General features: G+C 35.9%; 1 protein-coding gene across 3 annotated transcripts; it reads left to right on the top strand.

Annotated features, from left to right (window-relative positions):
* The first annotated feature begins 10 nt into the window (after positions 1-10).
* Positions 11-17548, top strand: LOC145497552 (gamma-aminobutyric acid receptor subunit beta-1-like). 3 transcript variants are annotated; one of them, XM_081477369.1, is made up of 9 exons: positions 11-931; positions 10892-11019; positions 13377-13471; positions 14006-14073; positions 14385-14611; positions 15045-15127; positions 15343-15489; positions 15855-16222; positions 16627-17548. In XM_081477369.1, exons 2-9 carry the CDS (start codon positions 10928-10930, stop codon positions 16888-16890), a joined length of 1344 nt encoding a protein of 447 aa, XP_081333495.1. In that variant the 5' UTR covers positions 11-931; positions 10892-10927; the 3' UTR covers positions 16891-17548. The 3 variants fall into 3 exon arrangements, with proteins under 3 accessions (XP_081333495.1, XP_081333494.1, XP_081333493.1); XM_081477368.1 differs by having other exon boundaries at positions 10887-11019; XM_081477367.1 differs by lacking the exon at positions 11-931 and adding an exon at positions 6958-7386 and having other exon boundaries at positions 10887-11019.
* The last annotated feature ends 2346 nt before the right edge of the window (positions 17549-19894 follow it).

Raw genomic sequence — 19894 nt, 5'->3', positions numbered from 1 at the left:
CAGAGCTGGATTTAGGGCGTCCGATACAACTTTGTCTTTGACTAAGGCTTTGGTTGGAGATCTCATTCATTTCATTCACTTAACATTTGCACCTGCTTGATATGCACTTCCAATCAACAAGTCGACGACCCTCGGCCATATTACTCCCTGCTGATCATTAACGGCAAATGTAATATTGCTCGAAATACGAGCAAAAATAACCTCTCTTTGTTATCACAATTTTTCGCTGAGTCTTAGTTACGTGCTTTGATTGAAATATCTGGGGAAAACTACTTTTCCACTGTTTTAAAGAACTCTGCAACTCTACAGGATTTGGTCAAGACTTTGTGGTGTTAACTCTGTAACAGTCTACGAGCCGAACAGTTATCAAAATGTCTGTATGCAGACAGAGAAAAGACGCCTCTGCAACAATAGACCGCTGGATAGGTTGAGGATTTTGCGAACAAAAAACTGAATTACTACGGTTCGACCAAACCGAATTGTTGCTAAATAGCTCTGTGTTACATTTTGGCGAGTGATAACTTTCAGAAGGCCGGCAAAACTATATTTAGCTTGCACCGCTCAAAGCTGTTGGAATATCTTTCTAATGGTAAGTGTTTATGTTTCTTACAATCTAACACTATGAAATCCTATGTTTATAAAACTGGTTTATTTCAAGCGATCTGCGTTGAAATGCGTTTCTCACAGCTTCGATTCAGCTGACATACACATTCTAATAGTAGCCACAGATAAATGATTTTAAGTGACGAATGTAATCTGCCGATTCAAGAAGTTACAGAAACAAATGCGAGAAAAATAATTATGGCAAGTGTTTCACAATTTTCTGACCTTTATCTTTAGCTTTTTGTTTTAATAAGGTGGTGTGTTTTCTTTTAGCGGAGGCTTCTGTGTATTCACCACAGCATGGGGCTCCTCAAACTTCGTGTTCAAGGTATGCAAATGTACGCAAGTATTATGCAATAATATCAACACCCAATTAAGTATAAGGAGTTGGGGTCGCTATTATCGCAAATAATCTACGTTGGGAGAACTTGGAAATTTGTAGTAACATATTGCAGTATCTGAGATAACCGTATTCTTCAAAGCTTTTTTGTTGTTTTACCCGATGGCCTAAGTTACTTCACAGTACATCCGTGGAGCAAACCATGTATTTTAATTTGAAAAACACAACCTCGCGATACAAGATATCTTGATTGGGCTGCCTGTAATTAATTGTGGAAGTTATGGCAACGGAATACTTATCTAAAGTTGCAAAAATTAAAATCACATCTGGACTGTCTCTATTTTCGGAATATTCGGATCTTACAAAATTGAACTTACAGATTTTTATATCTCTACTATGATTTTCAATTTCGATTTCTTCATTTTGTGACATAGGATGAGGAAATATCGAGGTATAGTCGTTCGGTTAAAATATCATTTTTTTGTTTAAGGAGAGTTTCATTTAACCTATTTTCAGAGTTAGGTATTCTGGCAACTTTAAAGCAAAAGGCAAAAGCAGAGATTCGACTGTTAAAAGCAATACAAAATATTTTAGTTAGCGAGACGTTTTATACCGTTTGGGTAAAATGTTTGTATGGAAAAATGAGCTTGTTTTCTTTAACGTACTGAAAGTTTTGAAATTGGTTTTGAAAGCGGTTTTTGTCAATCTGTGGCTTGCGAAATCGAACTCAGTCTCCCGGGAAACCTTGCAGTTTCTCGTTTTTTTTGCACTTAATAGGAACTGAGCACCTTTAGTGTTCTTTGTCGAGAATTGTGTGTTCTTTTGAGTTTTTATTGAGGTAGCCCACCTCACCAAAAGACCATCAAAATATGTGAAGACAATACGACTTGACTGATGTAATGAACTCAGATCGGATTGCAAGAATGTGTAACTGTAGGTAGGAAACTATGACTATGATGTGCATGTTAACTTGGTTCAGGTTGATGTTAGATAGTTAACGATTGAAAGAACAGAAAAGCACTGCATTGCACAGTGAAATTTGTCGGTAGGAAACGTTGAAAAATTATAAACATTGAAGGAAAAAGCTCTCGTAGTATTTCGGGTTGCTTAAGTAGTTAACATTTCAGTTTGAGTAAAGAGACGCTTGTCCAAATTTGAGGGTGGTAAAGGGTATTTTCGTGACTCGTGATCGGCCCTTTTTTTCCCGTGAAATGTGAAATGGCTAATTTTTCCTCGTGAATCGTGATTTCCATAGTCGCCGTGAACCGTGATTTTCCAAAATGTTCTCTTTTATTTTCCGTGAAGCGTGAAATGCCAATGTTGTATTTTTCGTGAATTGTGAAAGGGCTGCTTTATTTTCCGTGAAACGTGATTTATACCCCCGCCCCCCCCCCCCCCTTTACCACCCTCAAATTTAGGATAACCTAATTCTTGTGGCATTATACTGAAATTTCATCATACTCCTTCCGAGTCATAATCTAAGACATAGGTTATGTTTTGAAGGACCCCATGCGCCGTCGATTCTCATTTAGTTATGAATTTTAATTTTAATCCCATTTTTTATATAACGTTAATTTCCTCTATGAGCTGTCCTAGGCGTATTTTAAGCTCCCTACAGAAATGATATATTAAATAATTGCTCGCATTTTTCGAAGCAAAACACATTTATCTTTAATTACGGATATTTTATTTTGACTTTTAGCAGGGACATAAAGTTAGAAAACAATTTTAGAATGACTAAACTAATGAATATTCTTATTCTGGTGAAAAATTCTTCTCTTCGCCTTTACTGCTTAACACTCTCTCGGTTTTTTCTATTATTATTTACTGGTGTTGGTGAACACTGAAACATGTTTGCATCACGGTATTGCTGTATTGTAGATATGATTCCTTATTGACCTACTCTTCAGTAAATTACCACTTTTAAATGACGGTAAGGTAAATCAAGAAGCTGTACATCAGAAGTATTAAGACGCTACGACATGGCTTACAAAACGATGACGCCGTGGAAATAACGAACAGCATTAACATCAAAGTGATTTATTCTAATCCTCCTCCATTTTAGATTAAAAACCTTTAACATCATTCAGTAACAATTATGTTCGTACCTTATTTTTTCAAAGGTGGCGTGTCGTTTACATTGTTTTCTCTCGGGGCTCTCCTCTGCGCAGTTCTAAAATGTCTCCATCTTTACAGTCATTGTACAGAGTAATTTTCATATAATTAATAGCTTTCATACAGTAAGTATTAAAACATTGGTGGTTATCCCGCTGATTTGTAAAAAATATCACAATGATGGAAAATATATATATATATATATATAGATATGAAATAAGAAGATTCGTCTGTTTTTCGCAAACATGCTAGTTGAGGACCTAATCAAACTCTAGGTCGGCTCATAAAATCACAATGTTATCATGAAAGGTTTTTTTCATTGAAGAAGACATAGATGATTGTTACATGAAATGCTTCTGAGAAAAAGCGTGGAGTGCGGCCTGTGTTCACGAAATGAGTTTTTTTTATCTACTGTTTATGTTTCCTGCTGCTATGTTGAGCTATTATTAGGATTAGAAAGTTTCTAATAGAAGTATTCTTAAAAAAAGAACAATTCGTGATTACTGCGGTAAGTGAATGACCTAAATTTCTTTTCCAAGTGTCAAAGCTGCAATTTTTCTTTATCATTATTTTTTTTTTGTTTTTCTTTTTGTACCGATTTTGTACTATTTTTTTCGGTTATTTCTAGTTTTGGCTATTTCGTGATCAGTCAGGTCAAATTAATGTAGCCTCCCTGTTGGTGGTGTAATCGGCATCTGATAGATGTACGTCTGAATTGCTAACACACTCCGTTATTCATATATTGATCGGTCTTCATGTGAAAAGAGGAGGATAATACAACACGGAGTGCGAATTCATCCATTTAAAGGTAAACTGACATGATACAAATAGCCCTCTATTACAGTATTTCTGTTGGTTTGCGGACGTAACATAAACTGTTTACTTATTTTCTCTTTCGAGCCTCTCGGGAGGCATTTTCCATTAACAAATGCCATATTTAAAAACGTTAACATACCGCAAACTTACTGTGCCCTGAATAAAAGGTAAAACATAAGGTAGAAGCGACAGTATTAATTTGCGATTATGTTTTAAAGCTCGAAGCTTGTGAGGCCGTGTACAAGAAACAAATCTTTTTTTTTTTTGTCATTATTTTTTGAGTCATTGACCTATTTGTTTTTGCATGTAGTTGAGGTAGAATCAAACGGTAAACAACAGTCAAGGCAGGACTTTGCGGGCGAAGCATTAGAAACCTTTATTATATGGCTAGCTTCGCGAGCGGGCAAGATGAATCAAATCCTGCGCTGTGACTGTATACCCGAGCGGGCAAGATGGAGCTATCTTTCCCGCTCGGGACTACCCGCCGTTTCCCGCAAGAACAATTTCCCCGAAAGCCGTATAATAAATCTTTTATTGGCCAAGCTTGTTTGGTCAAGATGGCTCGATATTGGTCTCGTTCTTTTTTTTGCGAGTTTATGGACCTCGACTCCGTCTGGGTCCATAAACACGCAAAAAAGAACTTGGCCAATATCCAGCCATCTTGACCTCACACTTGGTCAATAACCCATATGTATTGCCACAGTGGGCATGTCACAACCAGATACGTTTGTACCATCAACGTATTGTGCATGTAGAAACTAGAATTATCAATTTGTTCAAATTAAGCATGTTTTTCAGCTTGTTACGTCTTTTTCAATGGTTAACCTAACCTAAAATTCTGTTAGCGTTATTTTTCTAAGTTTATTTACAGCGTTCGGAATCACTAACTTCCCTTCTCGGTTTTGGCGTTTATGGATTTCTGGGCTTATGGATTCCCCTTTTTGTCAGTGCCACAAATTTTTGAGTATCGTGCCTAGTTTTTTGGTAATACTTGGGCTTTTTCATGTATTTATTTATTTCATTTAGTTGAATCACACAAAAGACAACGGTTTCTATGACCACGGAATCATATATATGTTGGCTTCCAGTGTCTGCTCTTATTGATAAACATGAGTGTACTGTGCAATCGTCTGAGGCGGTTGCTTTTTTCATGGATTTGGTGATGTTACAAATAAGTCCTGTTTTGCTTGTGGTGGACGATAATCGTTTTTCTGATGACCTGTCTCGACCTATAACCTTAAAAGGACGGAAGGAACCTTAAAAACTGTGACCTCACGTAAAAAGGCTTAAAACTTTAATTTTTACGGCGAATAAGTGTCTAATTTCTCTCGCGCTGATTGGCTCATTGTTATCATCAATAACAGTACAGACGGATAAAATTTTAATTTATGCGAGCTTTCAAGCTCAACTTTCAGCTCTCAAACTGTCAAATTTTTAACCAATGAGATTTTATGGACTTTTTTAAGCAGCCAATCAAAAAGTGAGAAAATTTATTGACAAAGTTCACGTCATTTTGAATAAAATTCACTTATCTTTGTTTATGGCAAGTTTACGGCGTTTTTTTTCCTCATTTATTCCCGGCATTTGACAAATTCGGGGTCTTGTTATTGTAAAAACAAATTGACGTCAGTTTTTAATGCGTCTGTCCTCTTATTGATGATAAATCAATGCGGGTTCGCCTGCGGCTCGTGGTTCCACAGCCACTTTGGCAATGTTATGACCCAATTTATCATCAATAAGAGGACAGACGCATAAGTAAACTGACGTCAATTTGTTAAATCGACGAACATGTAGGAACTAAGTTACATGTTTTGACAGGCGCTATTTTTCACTTGAGTCTGTTTAACATGCAAAGAAACTTATCCAGATGAGGATCATTTATTCCAGTGTTAGTCAGTGTTAGTACTAGTTAAGAAAAGTGAAACAATACAGTGTTTCTATATCAAAATGAGTTCCTTTCATTTGACCGATTTGCCAATGTTGCCTAATTGCTCGCCACGCAACCACTAGCTAAGGTTTGGTTGAACTTTTTGCAAAAGCATAGTTTTTCCTAATGCCAAAAAAATACCTTTTTTTCTTTTGCTCGTGTGCTACATGCATGTCTCCATTTTTTGACGTTCCTAATGAGCCACCAATGTTTATTTTAAGAGTATCCGTAGCGACGAAAGGTAGGTGATAACCAAACGAAATTAAAAATTCTTGTATGAGAACATTCATGTGACTATCTGGTGTGAAATATTAAATTAAGAATGACATTGTTCATTTGGAATACTTCATTGAATACCGAGTCTCTCGTGTATTCTTTTTTTAATCCTGGCGATAAAATCTGCAGTGGTTTGTTAGAAAAACATCGACCAAGAAAAGATTGGTCAATTGAGAGACAACTTTGTTGTACTTCAGAAGGTCTCTCAATGCTTCATTTGTCTAACAATGGAGGTTTTGTTACTGGTGTTTGTTTTAGCTTGGAAGGGACAAGTAACGATTGTAGAATGCCGCGATCAATTTTATTGGAAGATTTGAATAAAAGAATAATTACAGGAAATGGATAAAACCTCATTCCATCCACTGACAATGTATCTTGTATCGCTTTTAATATTCGTTGTAACCACTACTATTTTTGTGAAATAAGCCTTTGTGATGCTTACACAACGTATTTAACGTATTGCGCATGCAAGAAAAAAAGATAAGATTCTCTTGTTAGCTTTTGTCACTGGGTGGTCGAACCAAAACATCGGAAACACTCATGCATGAATACAGGAGCTTTCGAATTATAAACCAACACAGTTTTTTAATTTTGGCAGTGGTGAGATAAAGAGCTTTCTCAATGAAGGTTATTAAAAAGACAACATCAATTGCCTGTTTGCTTTGAGCTTAATACAATGTTAATAATGCGGGAAAGCTATCTAAAACCAACAAAGTTAACCTCGTTTAAAACTTTCATTATTCTGTTCACCAGAAATGGTATTAAATTTGTTTCTCTTGTTAAAGGGAACTTTTTTTCTGATCGTCAGGATTCGCTGCTTTAGCTCTTTGTCTTTCTATAGTCATCGAAATGCTAAGCCCTTAGGATGATGAGTTTACATTGCGATACAGCAGGTTAAAGCACCTTTAATTAAAGTGCAAAAGGCATGAAAATCTCTTGGTTTTTTTGCTTTCTTAGTTTAATTCCTCTAAGACACTGCGACGGTCTTTATGAAGATATGTAATCCAGGCCTCATTTCCATAAGGAAGTGATAAAACTGTTAGCCAATTGCCCACGCAAGTGGTTCAGCAATAATTAAAACTCTTGAAATCATCTCACTTTTTCAGAGGCTACTATGCTATCACCGGCTGATTAGTCGGAAGATTGAAGTCAGATTTCTGTAAGAGCGACTTTAGTTGTGGACACACAATCGAACACAAAGCAAATAGTTCAAAATATTTGAAATTTGTGGGCTTAACAGAAGCTTGTGGTTCCCTGTCGTGGAATCACTTTATGGAGTGCAGCGTGAACTCTGCCTGATTCGTAAAAGGTTAGTGAAACTTTTAGATTATTTATTTCAATCGTAGATTTCCCTTCGCTAATGCCTCTAGCTTGTAGATATTACGGAATTAGAGGTCAGCTGAGGAGTAGGTTTTACCACGAGCAGATTTTAACAAAATATTTCTCACCAAGTTATTTATAATATTTTGCGTCAGCAAATTAAATTTGCGAACATCAAGTTCGTTCTCCCGTAAATTTTCTATGCTTATGGCACGAGAGGTTTTCATGTTATTTATTTTGCCATGTGTTGGACTTTTTAAGATATGTACGGGTTGTAAAGTGGTCTGTGATAAAAGTTCACTGTAATCGTGGTATGGTTTATTCATTATTATTTTTCTAGGAAATAAAAATCTCACACTAAACTAACCCAAAATTCAAAGTTAAAGTTTATTTGAAAGCGTACTTCTATAATCAAAATAATAATAATAATAAAAAAAACGGTTCAGTGTTTTTTCTCCTTCATTGTGGTGGTTGAAGGTTTTTAATTTTACCTTCTCTTGTTTGTATTACATTATTCATACAGAATATATAACGAATGAAATGCAATGGTACTAATATATATTTGTGGATTTTATCAAAAAAGCTTTCCAATTTCAGCTTTGAAATTGTGAACCAAAGAAATGTAGCGATGCAGTATTGCTTTTATACCACTGGAAAATGTTGTTTTTCTCTTTAGTGGAAAAAGGAAAGGAGCGGCATCTCACAAAAATCTATATCAGTACCTAATTGATTATCACCACTCCTTTTAAATTTGGCCAAAAAAATGTCGCTTTATTTCTAAATAATTTTCTTCGTCTTTGATGCTATGGTTAGAAAAAAAGTATTTGCCATCGTGATATATGTTGCTGCCTCTCTTTCACTTAAGTTGTCATGCCTTCGCGTATAAGGACGTTTTCACTTTTTACCATCTTTCACTTCATATCTTTTCTAATTGAACTTAAATTTGCATATGCTGTGTCTTGAAATAAATTTGTTTTGGAAATTTTAAAAGCGATAGCACTCAGGCCAAAGTTTGCAGTATGAGGTGTTGCTGTATTAATTAGTAACCGCTGTTTGGAGATTAGTAATTAATACCCATCACTTTGAATGCAGACAGAAACTCTAAATATTTTTTGGCGAACACGTCGGTTCACAACTCGATACGGAAATGTAACCATATGCCCGGTAATGAACTTAACCCCTGCTTTTGTGATGTGACTCTTAAAATTCTCAATTTCTCAATTCTTTAGGGGCTTTAGACGTCACGGATAATTTTGGCTTCTTTAGCGTTGTTTTGAGTGTTTTTCCTCGCTTATAATTTTATGTAACACCGCGAGAAGCTATTGTAAGAGTAATCCGAAATCTCTATTTAAAATTTTCAGGCAGTCAGGTTTTGTTATGTCAAGATTTGTACGTGAGGTACCCCACAGACCTTTTATAAAATAAGACGCTTCTTGAGCTGGAAAATATTGATTTGATTAAAACGACCTCACTATTTTATAGCAGCAGGACTCCAGCAGAGTAGTTTAATTTTAACATCAAATTTGGAATGTTATATTACAATCTCCTTTAGAACTCTCTGGTGTCAATTTATTCCCCACGCATTCGCTTTTGCCAGAATTTTGTCCTCAGGATATCTACTTGTTTAAGATGTTTTGAAACTATTTTTACTTAGGAACATATATTATTTATGTCATACAAGGCGATATCATTTACATCTGCGTTTTTGTTTATCTCTTTCGCATATATTTATCAAAACTTAAGTTTTGTCCCGCAAACTTATATAAAGATACGATAAATTGTTAGGGACTTTGGTATTTAGTTACCGTGCAGAATATGAGGGAAATACGTTGAATGTCGAACAAGAAATTTCTTGTTTAATTTAAATTTACATAGGTTGCAAGGATTGCTAATGTTGCCAATGTTGAATCTATCATTTGAGAGATTTTACCCAGTCTCCTATCATAGCTAAGTTCTAAATTATGTATGCTGTTTATTTTTATTCGTGTTGTACTGTCTGAATATTTGAAATGTGTGATGTAAACAGTGACTTCAGCAAGGGTCTGCCAGTGGTAATGTCCCATGTAAATGATCTGTTATTCTTTTCACATGGACGCCGGTAGTTTGCTCATGCAAAATTGATTAGGTTGACAAAGAGCTTTTCGCCAGGAATTTCAGGCTGACGAAGTAAATTTGAATCCCCCCTACGGCGAAAAAAACATAGGCAATCTAAACCTCTTCCCAGGGAGATCTGCACGTCATTCTGTGTGTCTAAATAGCCCTTTAAATGGACGAGAATGGCTAGGTCTAGTGTTTGTGATCTCAGAAGCCATCAAAATCGGCAAGGTCGCGGTAAGCAATTGTTTTTCCTTTTTTTTTTTGAAACAAATTCTTTTTTTTTTTGGCATTTATCTAGTTTGGCATGCATGAGCTAACGTTTTGAAGTCTCCATGGGAAGGCTTGTCTCGAGATTTCACTAATAGCTTTCAGATGTCTCTGTAGCCGTCTGAAAGCGTTTTGTTGTTTCTTCTCTCATTGTCCACAGTGATGTTTTTGGGGTAAAACTGGAATGAACAGCAGTATTTTATTTGTTTTTTTCTTTGTAGACTCGCACGATTTAATTGTACGACTTAAAAATCATTTTGTGCTCGTTATAGGAATCGAACGATGTTTTGAAACAGGATTCCGATGGTGCTAAGGGAGTTTCTTAAAAATTTCCTACTCATCACAAGATTCAGTTTCGTTCTCGAAACAGGGAAGTGTTCCGATCGTAAGCGTCACGCACTTCCTTGCCATTCAGTTATCTAAGCAGAATTGCAACCGAATCTGTTCAATGGCACTCAACGTCAACAAAAATGTTGTTCATTAATTAAGACAGCAGACAGGAAAAAGGTTTTGACAATTCCGAATTTACAAGGAATGTATCGCAGGAAAAGTCTTCGTTTAAGGTTCTTTACTCTCTTTTTTTATTTATTTCATTCTTTTCCAAGTTTCTTTATAATATTTCTTCTGTTGTGTTGAGTTATTTTTTTTTCTTAAGAGGAAAGATCGCTGCCACACCTTAGTTAAAAAGAAAGAATATTAAGGTTTAATTTAAATTTAGGTAGAAACGCACAACTTTAACTCCTACTTTTAAAGTTTAAAGGTAAATATTATTCAGAAAGTCCTTTAAAACAAAACCTTTCTTTCGATATTCTTTAAAATATGTTCTTATACATTACATGAAGGTTTACCTTATTTAGCGCCACGTGTATATTTGCTTACTTTATACTTTCAAATTCTCTTCTTCATTAGTACAATTCATTCATGTGCAAATTTTTGACATGGAACATCAAAGGAACTTTGAATTTTCCATAACAAAGATGTTTATACGAAAGGAATTCTGTTGCAGACCGTCAAAGCTCCAAACATTATTACGTTTTACGTTACAAATCCAAGAGCTTACTACTTTGTGAAATCCCTGTTGACTCGAATGTCACTTCTGTTTCACTTTATATGGTCTTCTTTCAGTGCAGTAAAGCTAAGTCACCGGTATCGCTAAGGCTACGAGAATGTTAAACAAAAATGACGGACTACAAACTGCGCTGATGTTGATGGTCGTTCTTGTTTGTTCATGTGAACAGTTCTCTGCAAACTTTTCCAGGTAAGTAATGTTTGTAACTCGTACGTTACCCTTACAATCTGCCTGGGTACTGCAGATTTCACGTTGCAAAAGAACCCAGTGTTTAAATGTATTTTTATTATAGTTAACGCTTTCCAGTTTGAGAAAAACTTGACGTTACAGATTACCCGATTGTGGTTCCTAAGCTGCTGGTAGAACGCTACGTTGTTGTATTTTTAGGTGGGTTCAGAATCTAGATTTAACAAGACATAGAAACTCAGCCGGGTCAAAGATTGATTATGCTATTGCGAAGACATGTCGCTATGGAATCTATTGTCTCAGTGAATTGTGACCACCTCGCGGTATTCATTACCAAAATTAACACCACAGAAACATTTCACAGGTTTGACGAATGTTGAAATTACTTATTTTCCACAAAAAGGAAAAATGTGACGACGAACCTGTTTGGAGAAGACGTATTTAAAAGGCCCAAAAGATGTCGTGGCCGGCAAATCCTGCAATCACGGGAGTTTGTTGTGCGTTTAAATCAATTAAGCTGCTCTTCACAGAACCAAAGTGAAACTTCCCTTTTATCGCAGTTCCCAGTAAAAAGGGTGTTCTGAAGTTAGAAATCTTAAAGACAATTTAATTCTTTGGCAGTCTGTTTGTATAGAAGCCTTCTTAAGGGCCAATATTTTTATTTTCAATTGCATGCAGTCAGTATTTGTTGAAAAACAGTTATGTTCGACGCATTGTGTTTTCAATAATTCGCAACCAATTTACAGCTTAAGATGTTTCATATGCATGGCTGCTTTTATTGTTTTCTTTTTGTTAATTGTCTGTGTAGTAAAGATAATGACAAGGATCGCTTTCATCTGTCTACCTACAGTGGTAAATATAAATTGGTAGCGAATGAACTCGATCTTGTGAGGGACATATTTGCACGGTAAACTATTGTCCATGTTTTCACGTGTATCGGTTTCTGAAGATGGCCTCAAGCTGGAACTGCGTAGATGTAACTTTCCAAGCTAGAAATGTCTCCTTGTCAAATGCCTGTGTGGTTCTTGTAATGTTGGTTTCGAGGATTTGGTTTCATATCTACATGTAGGTCACAAGTTGACATTTGTTTGAATACCTCTTACCGGTCATCTTACTGACGCCCCGTGCACACTGAGCCGGAGGAATTTGAAAACGGAGTTTTAACCCTGAAAAAGAATCAATTGTTTTCCATCCATACTCAGGCGCCGGGCGATTTAAAAAACCCCAAAAAATTACCGGTCATTTTGGATTTGTGTTTGAGGAAAACTAGTTAACGGAATATACATGATTATTGTGACTCCATCAGTTTGGAATAGCTCTGTTTTTAACATGTTTTCCGTCCACACGAAAACAAAAAGCCGGCGTTTTCAAATTCCACCGGTTTAAAGAGCGTTTTCGAAAAGCTCCGTTTTCGTGACGGATTAGTGTGGACGGTTAGGCCTTACCGCAGAAATAAAGCTACGTTTTCAAATTTCTCCGGTGTGGTGTGGGTGGGGCCTAAGTGTGTTCACAGTCTTTAGAATTAAAAAGTTAAAAACATGAAAGAGCGGAATTGTTATTTTTCATTGTTAGGTCTTTTCGCACCTGAAATTAACGCTCTGCAGTTACCAAGCATTTCGTCGACATAGTTTTGTTTTTCAACGTGTTAGAAACGAGAGGCAATCCTCAATAATGGCTAGGAATTTTAAATTTATCTCAATTACATCAATTTCACAAATGCGAAGACTTGTCAAAACTTGAATTAATGAAACGTGAGCTGATTTAATTCTGAAGGAATTTAAATGTTTCTGATGTGTGGTTATCAGCAAGGGCGGTTTAATCTCCTTGACTATTTTGAAGTAAATTAACAAACTGAGCTCACAGAACAAAGGTTGTGGGTGGGTTCCGCGTAACCACCCTCGTTTATTAGGTTTTGCTTCCAAGCAAAGTAAAAGTCTGGAACACGAGAACATTCAGATAGAGTGAGTGATAGAAGCAATCACTTTTCGTAATATTCTGTCTGTCATTGATGAAAAGAAGTTCTCTTGTGAACGAAGAAAGGTAAGAATCCGCCGCCGGTTTGAATCCTGCTGTAGGTTATAGCTGAATCTTGCTCCAGGGTATAGAGCGTTTTCAGGTGACGTCACGGCAGCCATATTGGTGTTCCAAAACAATGAAACGGCGGCCATGTTGGTGTACCAAACCAATCCTGTGGGAGTTAAACTCTTTTCTTATGTAAAAACTTTCTTTTATTCCAACAAATCTGCATGGGTGCCAGCCTAGTTAGTGAAAACGATCTATAACTGGAAGCAGGAATGACATCTAAAGCTTTGTTTTATCCTTGGCGAACAATCGCGTTATCTTACTGTTGTATCTTCTAGTCACAACAGGTCGTTCAAGGCTTACGAAAACTCCACCTGGATAGTGGAAACCCTTTTGAAAGACTACGACAAAAGAATCAGACCTGGTGTGAAGGGTGAGTAATTTAGTACCAAGACAAGTTGTCATCTAAGGTCTGAATAGCGTACCTGTCAATCGAAGCTTAGTCATAATGCATACAGGAAGAGGAAGAGAGTGTAACTCCAGTTAGTATTTTAAGGAGCTACGTCACGGTTTGCGCAATCCGTGTCAATCTTCTCCATCTTCAACCATCCTTGTTCCTTTATGGTTTGTTATTTTCTCTTTGGGATTTTTCTATCTTGGTGAACAGCTATTTTCAGATTTTGTTCAATTTAAAGGTAATTTTGCACTTGATCAAAATACCGTGACTGAGCTCCTTTAAGTGTTATTTTGTAACTTTCCTGCCCCATCAAGAGTTGTCCGTACTTCACAAACTTTTAAAATTGGGTCATTCCTAAAGCTATTATCATGTAAACGATGGCTTCTGCAGGCCTGCAAAGATATAAGAAACCTAATCTCAATCCGTCTTTCTCGAACATTCAAATGCGCTTTGTTAACCTTACACAACACAGTCACAACTTAGTAAATCAAACACATCTTTCTTATTTAGGTTCTCCAGCCGAAGTGCGAGTTGACATGTACGTTGCCAATATCTGGGCCATGGAAGAAGTTAAAATGGTAAGAGTTACTCTCTACATACTTAATTAAACACAATGATTAGCGATGTTGTAGCTTTACCAAGGCAATATTAGTAGCAGTTTTTTAGTGAGGAGCTCACTCCAAGAGTTCGTTTGCCCCTGAATTCATATTTGCAGTCGAAATAGAATGGGGTACAGTTTGGTGTGAAGACTGCAATTTCCTCTTTCATGTTCATGCCAAATCCGTTACGACACTACAAACCCAAAACAAAACAAAACAAAACAAAACAAAGCAAAACAAAACGTTAACCAAAGCTAAACAGTCGTGTTCTGTATGCTGATTGTTTAAAGGACTTCACAATTGATATTTATCTGCGCCAGTACTGGAGGGATGAACGCTTAGCTTTTGCTGGTCTGACCTCTGATCCAGTCCTGACACTGAGTAGCAACATTAACAAACAGATATGGATACCAAGCACTTACTTCTTAAAGACCAAGAAAGCGTATTTCCATGACGTGACCACGGAGAATTATCTGCTACAGATTCGGCCTAATGGAAGCATCTTCTACAGTGTGCGGTGAGTCAAGAAGGCTGGCAATAGTTTACAGCACTTTTCTAACAGCTCTACTTTGAAGGATGAATCGTACCACAAGTGATGCTGCAATAATTGTATCACACAAATGCCCAATCGTTAATATTGCTTAACAAGGTGCGGCCATCCTTTTTATATAACAGGTTACCATAGAAACAATACAACCTGTTGAAAACACCCTTAATTTGAGCTTTAAGTGCTTATAACTCAAAATCGAGCTCGTTGACCCCATTTTTTGTTATTGAACTGTAGTAAACATGATAAGGTGCAACTTTTTACAACGTTTAAAAAACATCTGCGAAGAGAGTTCAGTGCCACGCTGCACAGTAAAAGAATGGATCAGGAACTTTCGTAGATGCAGCAACTTGCCAAGTCTCGGAATTGCTAGTTACAATTAATTTTTTTCTTTTTTTTTCAGACTCACAATAACTACTTCATGTACGCTGGATTTGCGTAGATTCCCTCATGACACCCAGATATGTTCATTAGCCCTAGAGAGTTGTAAGTATTATCACAAAACTGTGTCATTTTCTATCAAAAAGTGAGATATCCATCATTTTTTTGAAAATTTGTTCAACTCTGACGAAAATACATATAATTATCAATGGGGAATTCGGCACATTTGTTTAACTTTTGCAATCCCGCTATTCAAATTCTTTACTTCCAGACACTTTCTTTGCGATTCTCAGTAGATTAATATTCACCACTCACTTTAGATGGATATCAAACAACAGATGTGTGGTACGCGTGGAACCCCAGAGACGACAACACCTCAGCCATTTATGTCAACAATGAAGTGGAGCTTCCTCAGTTTGAGTTGGCCAGTGTGGAGAAAACATCAGCAATAAACAAATACAATATAGGTAATTATACCAACAACGGTGACATTACAGAGTACCAATATCTTGTATTATTATTCTTTCGCTGTGGTGTGGAATGCAACTCCATTCTAGGGCCACAGTCGTGCGTTTGATATCAGGTCTGCCTGGACGTGATGAGCAGGTGGTCTCGCTGAGACATCGTCGGTTTTCAGGGTTTCAATTCATAAAGCCACTCATGGGAATATTGGTCCCGGCCATTTCTGGGAAAACACCTTGCGTTCAAAGGCATCTTGTATGAAAAGCTAATTTAGTAAGGAATTTAGGTTTACAGAGGCAATCCTTCTAATCTTATTCATTTATTCTCTTCTGTGACAAACAGAGACTGTAAGTTTTTTTTGTCGCCCTAGGTAACCACTCTTCCTTGATAGCCATTTTCAAGATGAAGCGCCGTATTGGCTACTTTTTGATTGACACTTACGTGCCATCCACCATCATCGTCATCATTAGCTGGATATCGTTCTGGATTAACCCGGATACTGCGCCTGCGCGCGTAGCTTTGGGAATCACGACTGTTCTTACGATGACGACACTCATTTCCAGTGCACGTGCGTCACTCCCGAAAGTGAGCTACGTGAAAGCAATAGACTGGTATCTACTCCTGTGCCTCATCTTTGTTTTTGGGTCCATTTTGGAGTACACGTTTATAGCTTTTATGATCAACGTTAGGAATAAAAACAAGAAAAAGGCTTTAACGAACGGCGAATTGTGCTCGAAGGTGAGAACGTTTTATTTCTTTCAGTGATATTGAAGACTGCAGCCTTTTCAGGTTTCTTTGCAGTTGCTCAAATAAAGCGAGCCATGCATTGTTGCTGTTTTCTTCATACCATCCACAGTTCGCACTTACCTCTAGACACATCATTTTATAAAAGTCGTTTGTCAATATGAGGCTATGATTTACTTGCTGGATGAATAAGTGAGATTTTAAATGATCAAAATAACACTACAGTAAGAAATATTGTTTAGTAATAACAAATTCGTTGAATGTACATGAAAAAATATACCACGCGTAATAGGAGCAGTGAAGAGAGTAGCAATTATGAAATTCATTTTGATAGTAGGTAAGATCATTTCATCGAGTTACGCTTTTTTTTATAATTGCGTGTACTATTTTTACCTAAGGAAAGGGACGAAACAAGAGAACTGCTGTCCATGTTTGGTCCAAAGTGTTCTCCTCGACGGGGAGCCGCCCTGAAGCGAGTGTACAGTCATGCTGAAACAGACTCACTTGGCGCAGACACGAAAACGTTTCCGGAAAAATCCGAGAATACGAAATGGTACATGATTGGTGATCCGCTCATTATTGACAGGTGCTCTCGAATTGGGTTTCCTCTCACGTTTTTCGCATTTAATTGCATTTACTGGCTAGTTCATAGCAAAAGTTAAAGTATGGCGTGGCATTAAAGAAAGAAAGTTTTTTAAGAATCGTGTCAATGGCATCGGAGACATCGAAGACTGGACTAAAAGAAAACTGAGGCGGATTTGAAATAGGAACAATGGTTGTATCAATTATTTTTTACACTGTGATTCAATTATTTTCTACACTGTGATGCTGGCCATTCAGTGATTTGTACTGTTAAAAAGAGTATTGTTTGACTATTGTTGCTAAGGTTGGTTTGCCGTCGTATCGTCCTTTGGAAGATGTTCAGGATTAAAGATTTAATCATAGAACTATGAAAGAAAAACTTCTTGAGAAAGACGCATAGCCTTTAGAGTAAATTAAAAAAAAAAAAAAAACATATTCGGATGGCGGTTTATATGTAAGTTAACTTTTAGGATACTTAATAAATGTAGAAAAAGTACGTTTTTTTGTGGCTTGAATTAGTCAACCAAACCAGGAGGAAACCCTAATAATTGTGCAGTACTTTTTTGTGCCACTGTTTTTCTTTATTTTGTAGACGTCGGTAATAAAAGACATGACTGCCTAGTGTGTAACCATTCAAATGAAACCATTTAAGTTTTTGTGTTGTTTTACTGTGGCTCTGCCTTTAGAAATGTTTGTTTTTAAAATTGTCCTAAAAATCGTCAACTTTTATGAAACGTTGTCAGCTTTTTACTTAAATCAAGTATTAATTTAAGAAATGGTTATTATTAACTGCGTGTTTTTTGTACATCCATATCTCTTACATTAGCAACATTGTACATCCCATTTCTGTTTATGCATAGTTATGTACTTAAGATATCCTAGCAAAGTGGAATTACATTTGCTTTCTTTGCTAACATCTCGATGTTGTATACCGCATACCATCGAATAATTTGTATGAGATCTTATCATTACAAAATATTAATTATATTAACAATAAAGTTATATAGCAGAACGTATTTCATTGACAATAGTTCCTCTTGATCGTATGTTAAAATTTAAAGAGTCCAAACCTGTTTGTCAACAGTTCGACAGTTTAATTTTATTACTTTATATGATTATACTTCTAAACCATAATCGAGAAAGCGATAAAAGTAATTGTAAAAATTCTGTTTACAATTTCGGTCGTTGAATTTTGATACAGCTAGAAAGAATTTTAGCAATTGAAAATTAAAAAGTAATCTCATTTTCGTTTTGTGTTTCAAGTTTGGAAATTGACACAAAAAAGTAGATTTCCTAAAGGTATCAGAAATCTTAACTAGAACTTATTATCTGAATTAATCATACCCGTAGTTATTTTGTTTTGGTATTATGTGGTTAAAGTATACAGGTTACTTGATTCAAAAGTTTTATTTTGTTAATATTAAATGAAGCTCTAAGCTATGAACATAACAAAAATAGTTATTATATACAGGTGTATAAAGTCTGTTCAGGAATACTGATCACTATTTATTTAGCTATAACGATTAAGGAGTTTTCCTTGGAATAAAGGTTGATATAAACATCTTTTGGAAACCTTCTCTGATTGGTCTTGTGTTTAATGTTTCTGACTACGTATAATCAATGGCTATTCTAGAAGTCGCCATGTTGCGAAAAAATATCAAGGACAAAGTACCTCTCACTTGGCTGCGTGTATTATCAGCCACAAAAGCCGTGTTTATTTGCACTTTACTCCTTATTTTCCATTGAGTATACCCAATTCTACAACTGTATTCATTCACTAGTGCATTGATAGTTTTATAAAACACATAAACGGAAGGACAAAAAAAAAAAAACAATCTGAGTCTGGAGACTGTAGTAACCCGAACGTTTTCTAGTCAGTCGTCAGTTATTATAATGTTCTATAGATAGTAAAGAGAATACAGAACTGTTAAGAAAAGAAATGTGTACATGGTATAATAGAATGGAGAAAATGAGAACAAGTTTTAAGAATGCAGTTGAGACAGTAAATATAAAGAAAGAAAGAAACTCGCACCAAAAAGGATTTTTAAATACAAACTGAAACAGTTTTTAGTTCACCATTTTTAACCTTAGTTAGCGGTAGATTTTTAATCCTAGTTCTAGTTTTAAAGCTAAGTTTTAGTATTACGTTTTTAGTTTTTATTACTTTTGTATTTTAGACACTTAATGTATATTTTAGACTTTTATTTTTTAGAGGACCCTCCTACAAACCACCTCTAGGTGATTGGAGGCCTCCTCTTAAAATATTAGTTTATTATTTATTTTGTTATTATTATTATTATTATTATTATTATTGTTATTATTGTTATTAGAGCGGTGTTCAATTGAGTGTCGAAAGTAATTAGACAATTACTTTGGTTTTGGTTTTGGTTTTACTATGGTTTGAGATTGGCTGAGTAGTCTACTTGGTAAGTAATTGGTTTGGTTTGGTTTTACGACACTCAATTGAAAACGGCTCTATTATTATTATTATGACTACTATGATTATTATGATTATTATGATTATTATGATTATTATGAGTATTATGATTATTATTATTATTAGAGCGGTTTTCAATCGAGTGTCGTAAAACCAAAACCAAACCAATTACTTACCAATTAGACTACTCAGCCAATCTCAAACCGTAGTAAAACCAAAACGAAAACCAAAGTAATTGTCTAATTACTTTCGACACTCAATTGATAACCGCTCTATTATTATCATTATTATTATTATTGTTATTACTATTATTATTATTATTATTATTATTATTATTATTATAATGCGATAAGGCAAGTGGGGATATTGTCTCAGAGAATAGTCACTGTGTAAGGTATTGTTTGTTTTCCAGAATTGGTAGGCTCTTTTGATATGTATAGATTTTGTCTACATGCATATCTGATAATGTATACTTGTACTGACGTATTGAAGACGTAACATGGCGACATAACATAAACCATGGAGAAATCGAGCTCAAGTACATGAAGAAAGCAAGCATGCAAAAGAAATATACCTTAAAAGCCGATTGTAAGTCCTCCTGTAAGGGTTTTGGGTGGGCTTATAATTACGGAGGCTTATATCGAGAG

This window comes from Orbicella franksi, chromosome 9, assembly GCF_964199315.1.
Source record: "Orbicella franksi chromosome 9, jaOrbFran1.1, whole genome shotgun sequence".
Classification (NCBI taxonomy): Eukaryota; Metazoa; Cnidaria; class Anthozoa; order Scleractinia; family Merulinidae; genus Orbicella; species Orbicella franksi.
This window is presented reverse-complemented; position numbering and strand designations above follow the sequence as displayed.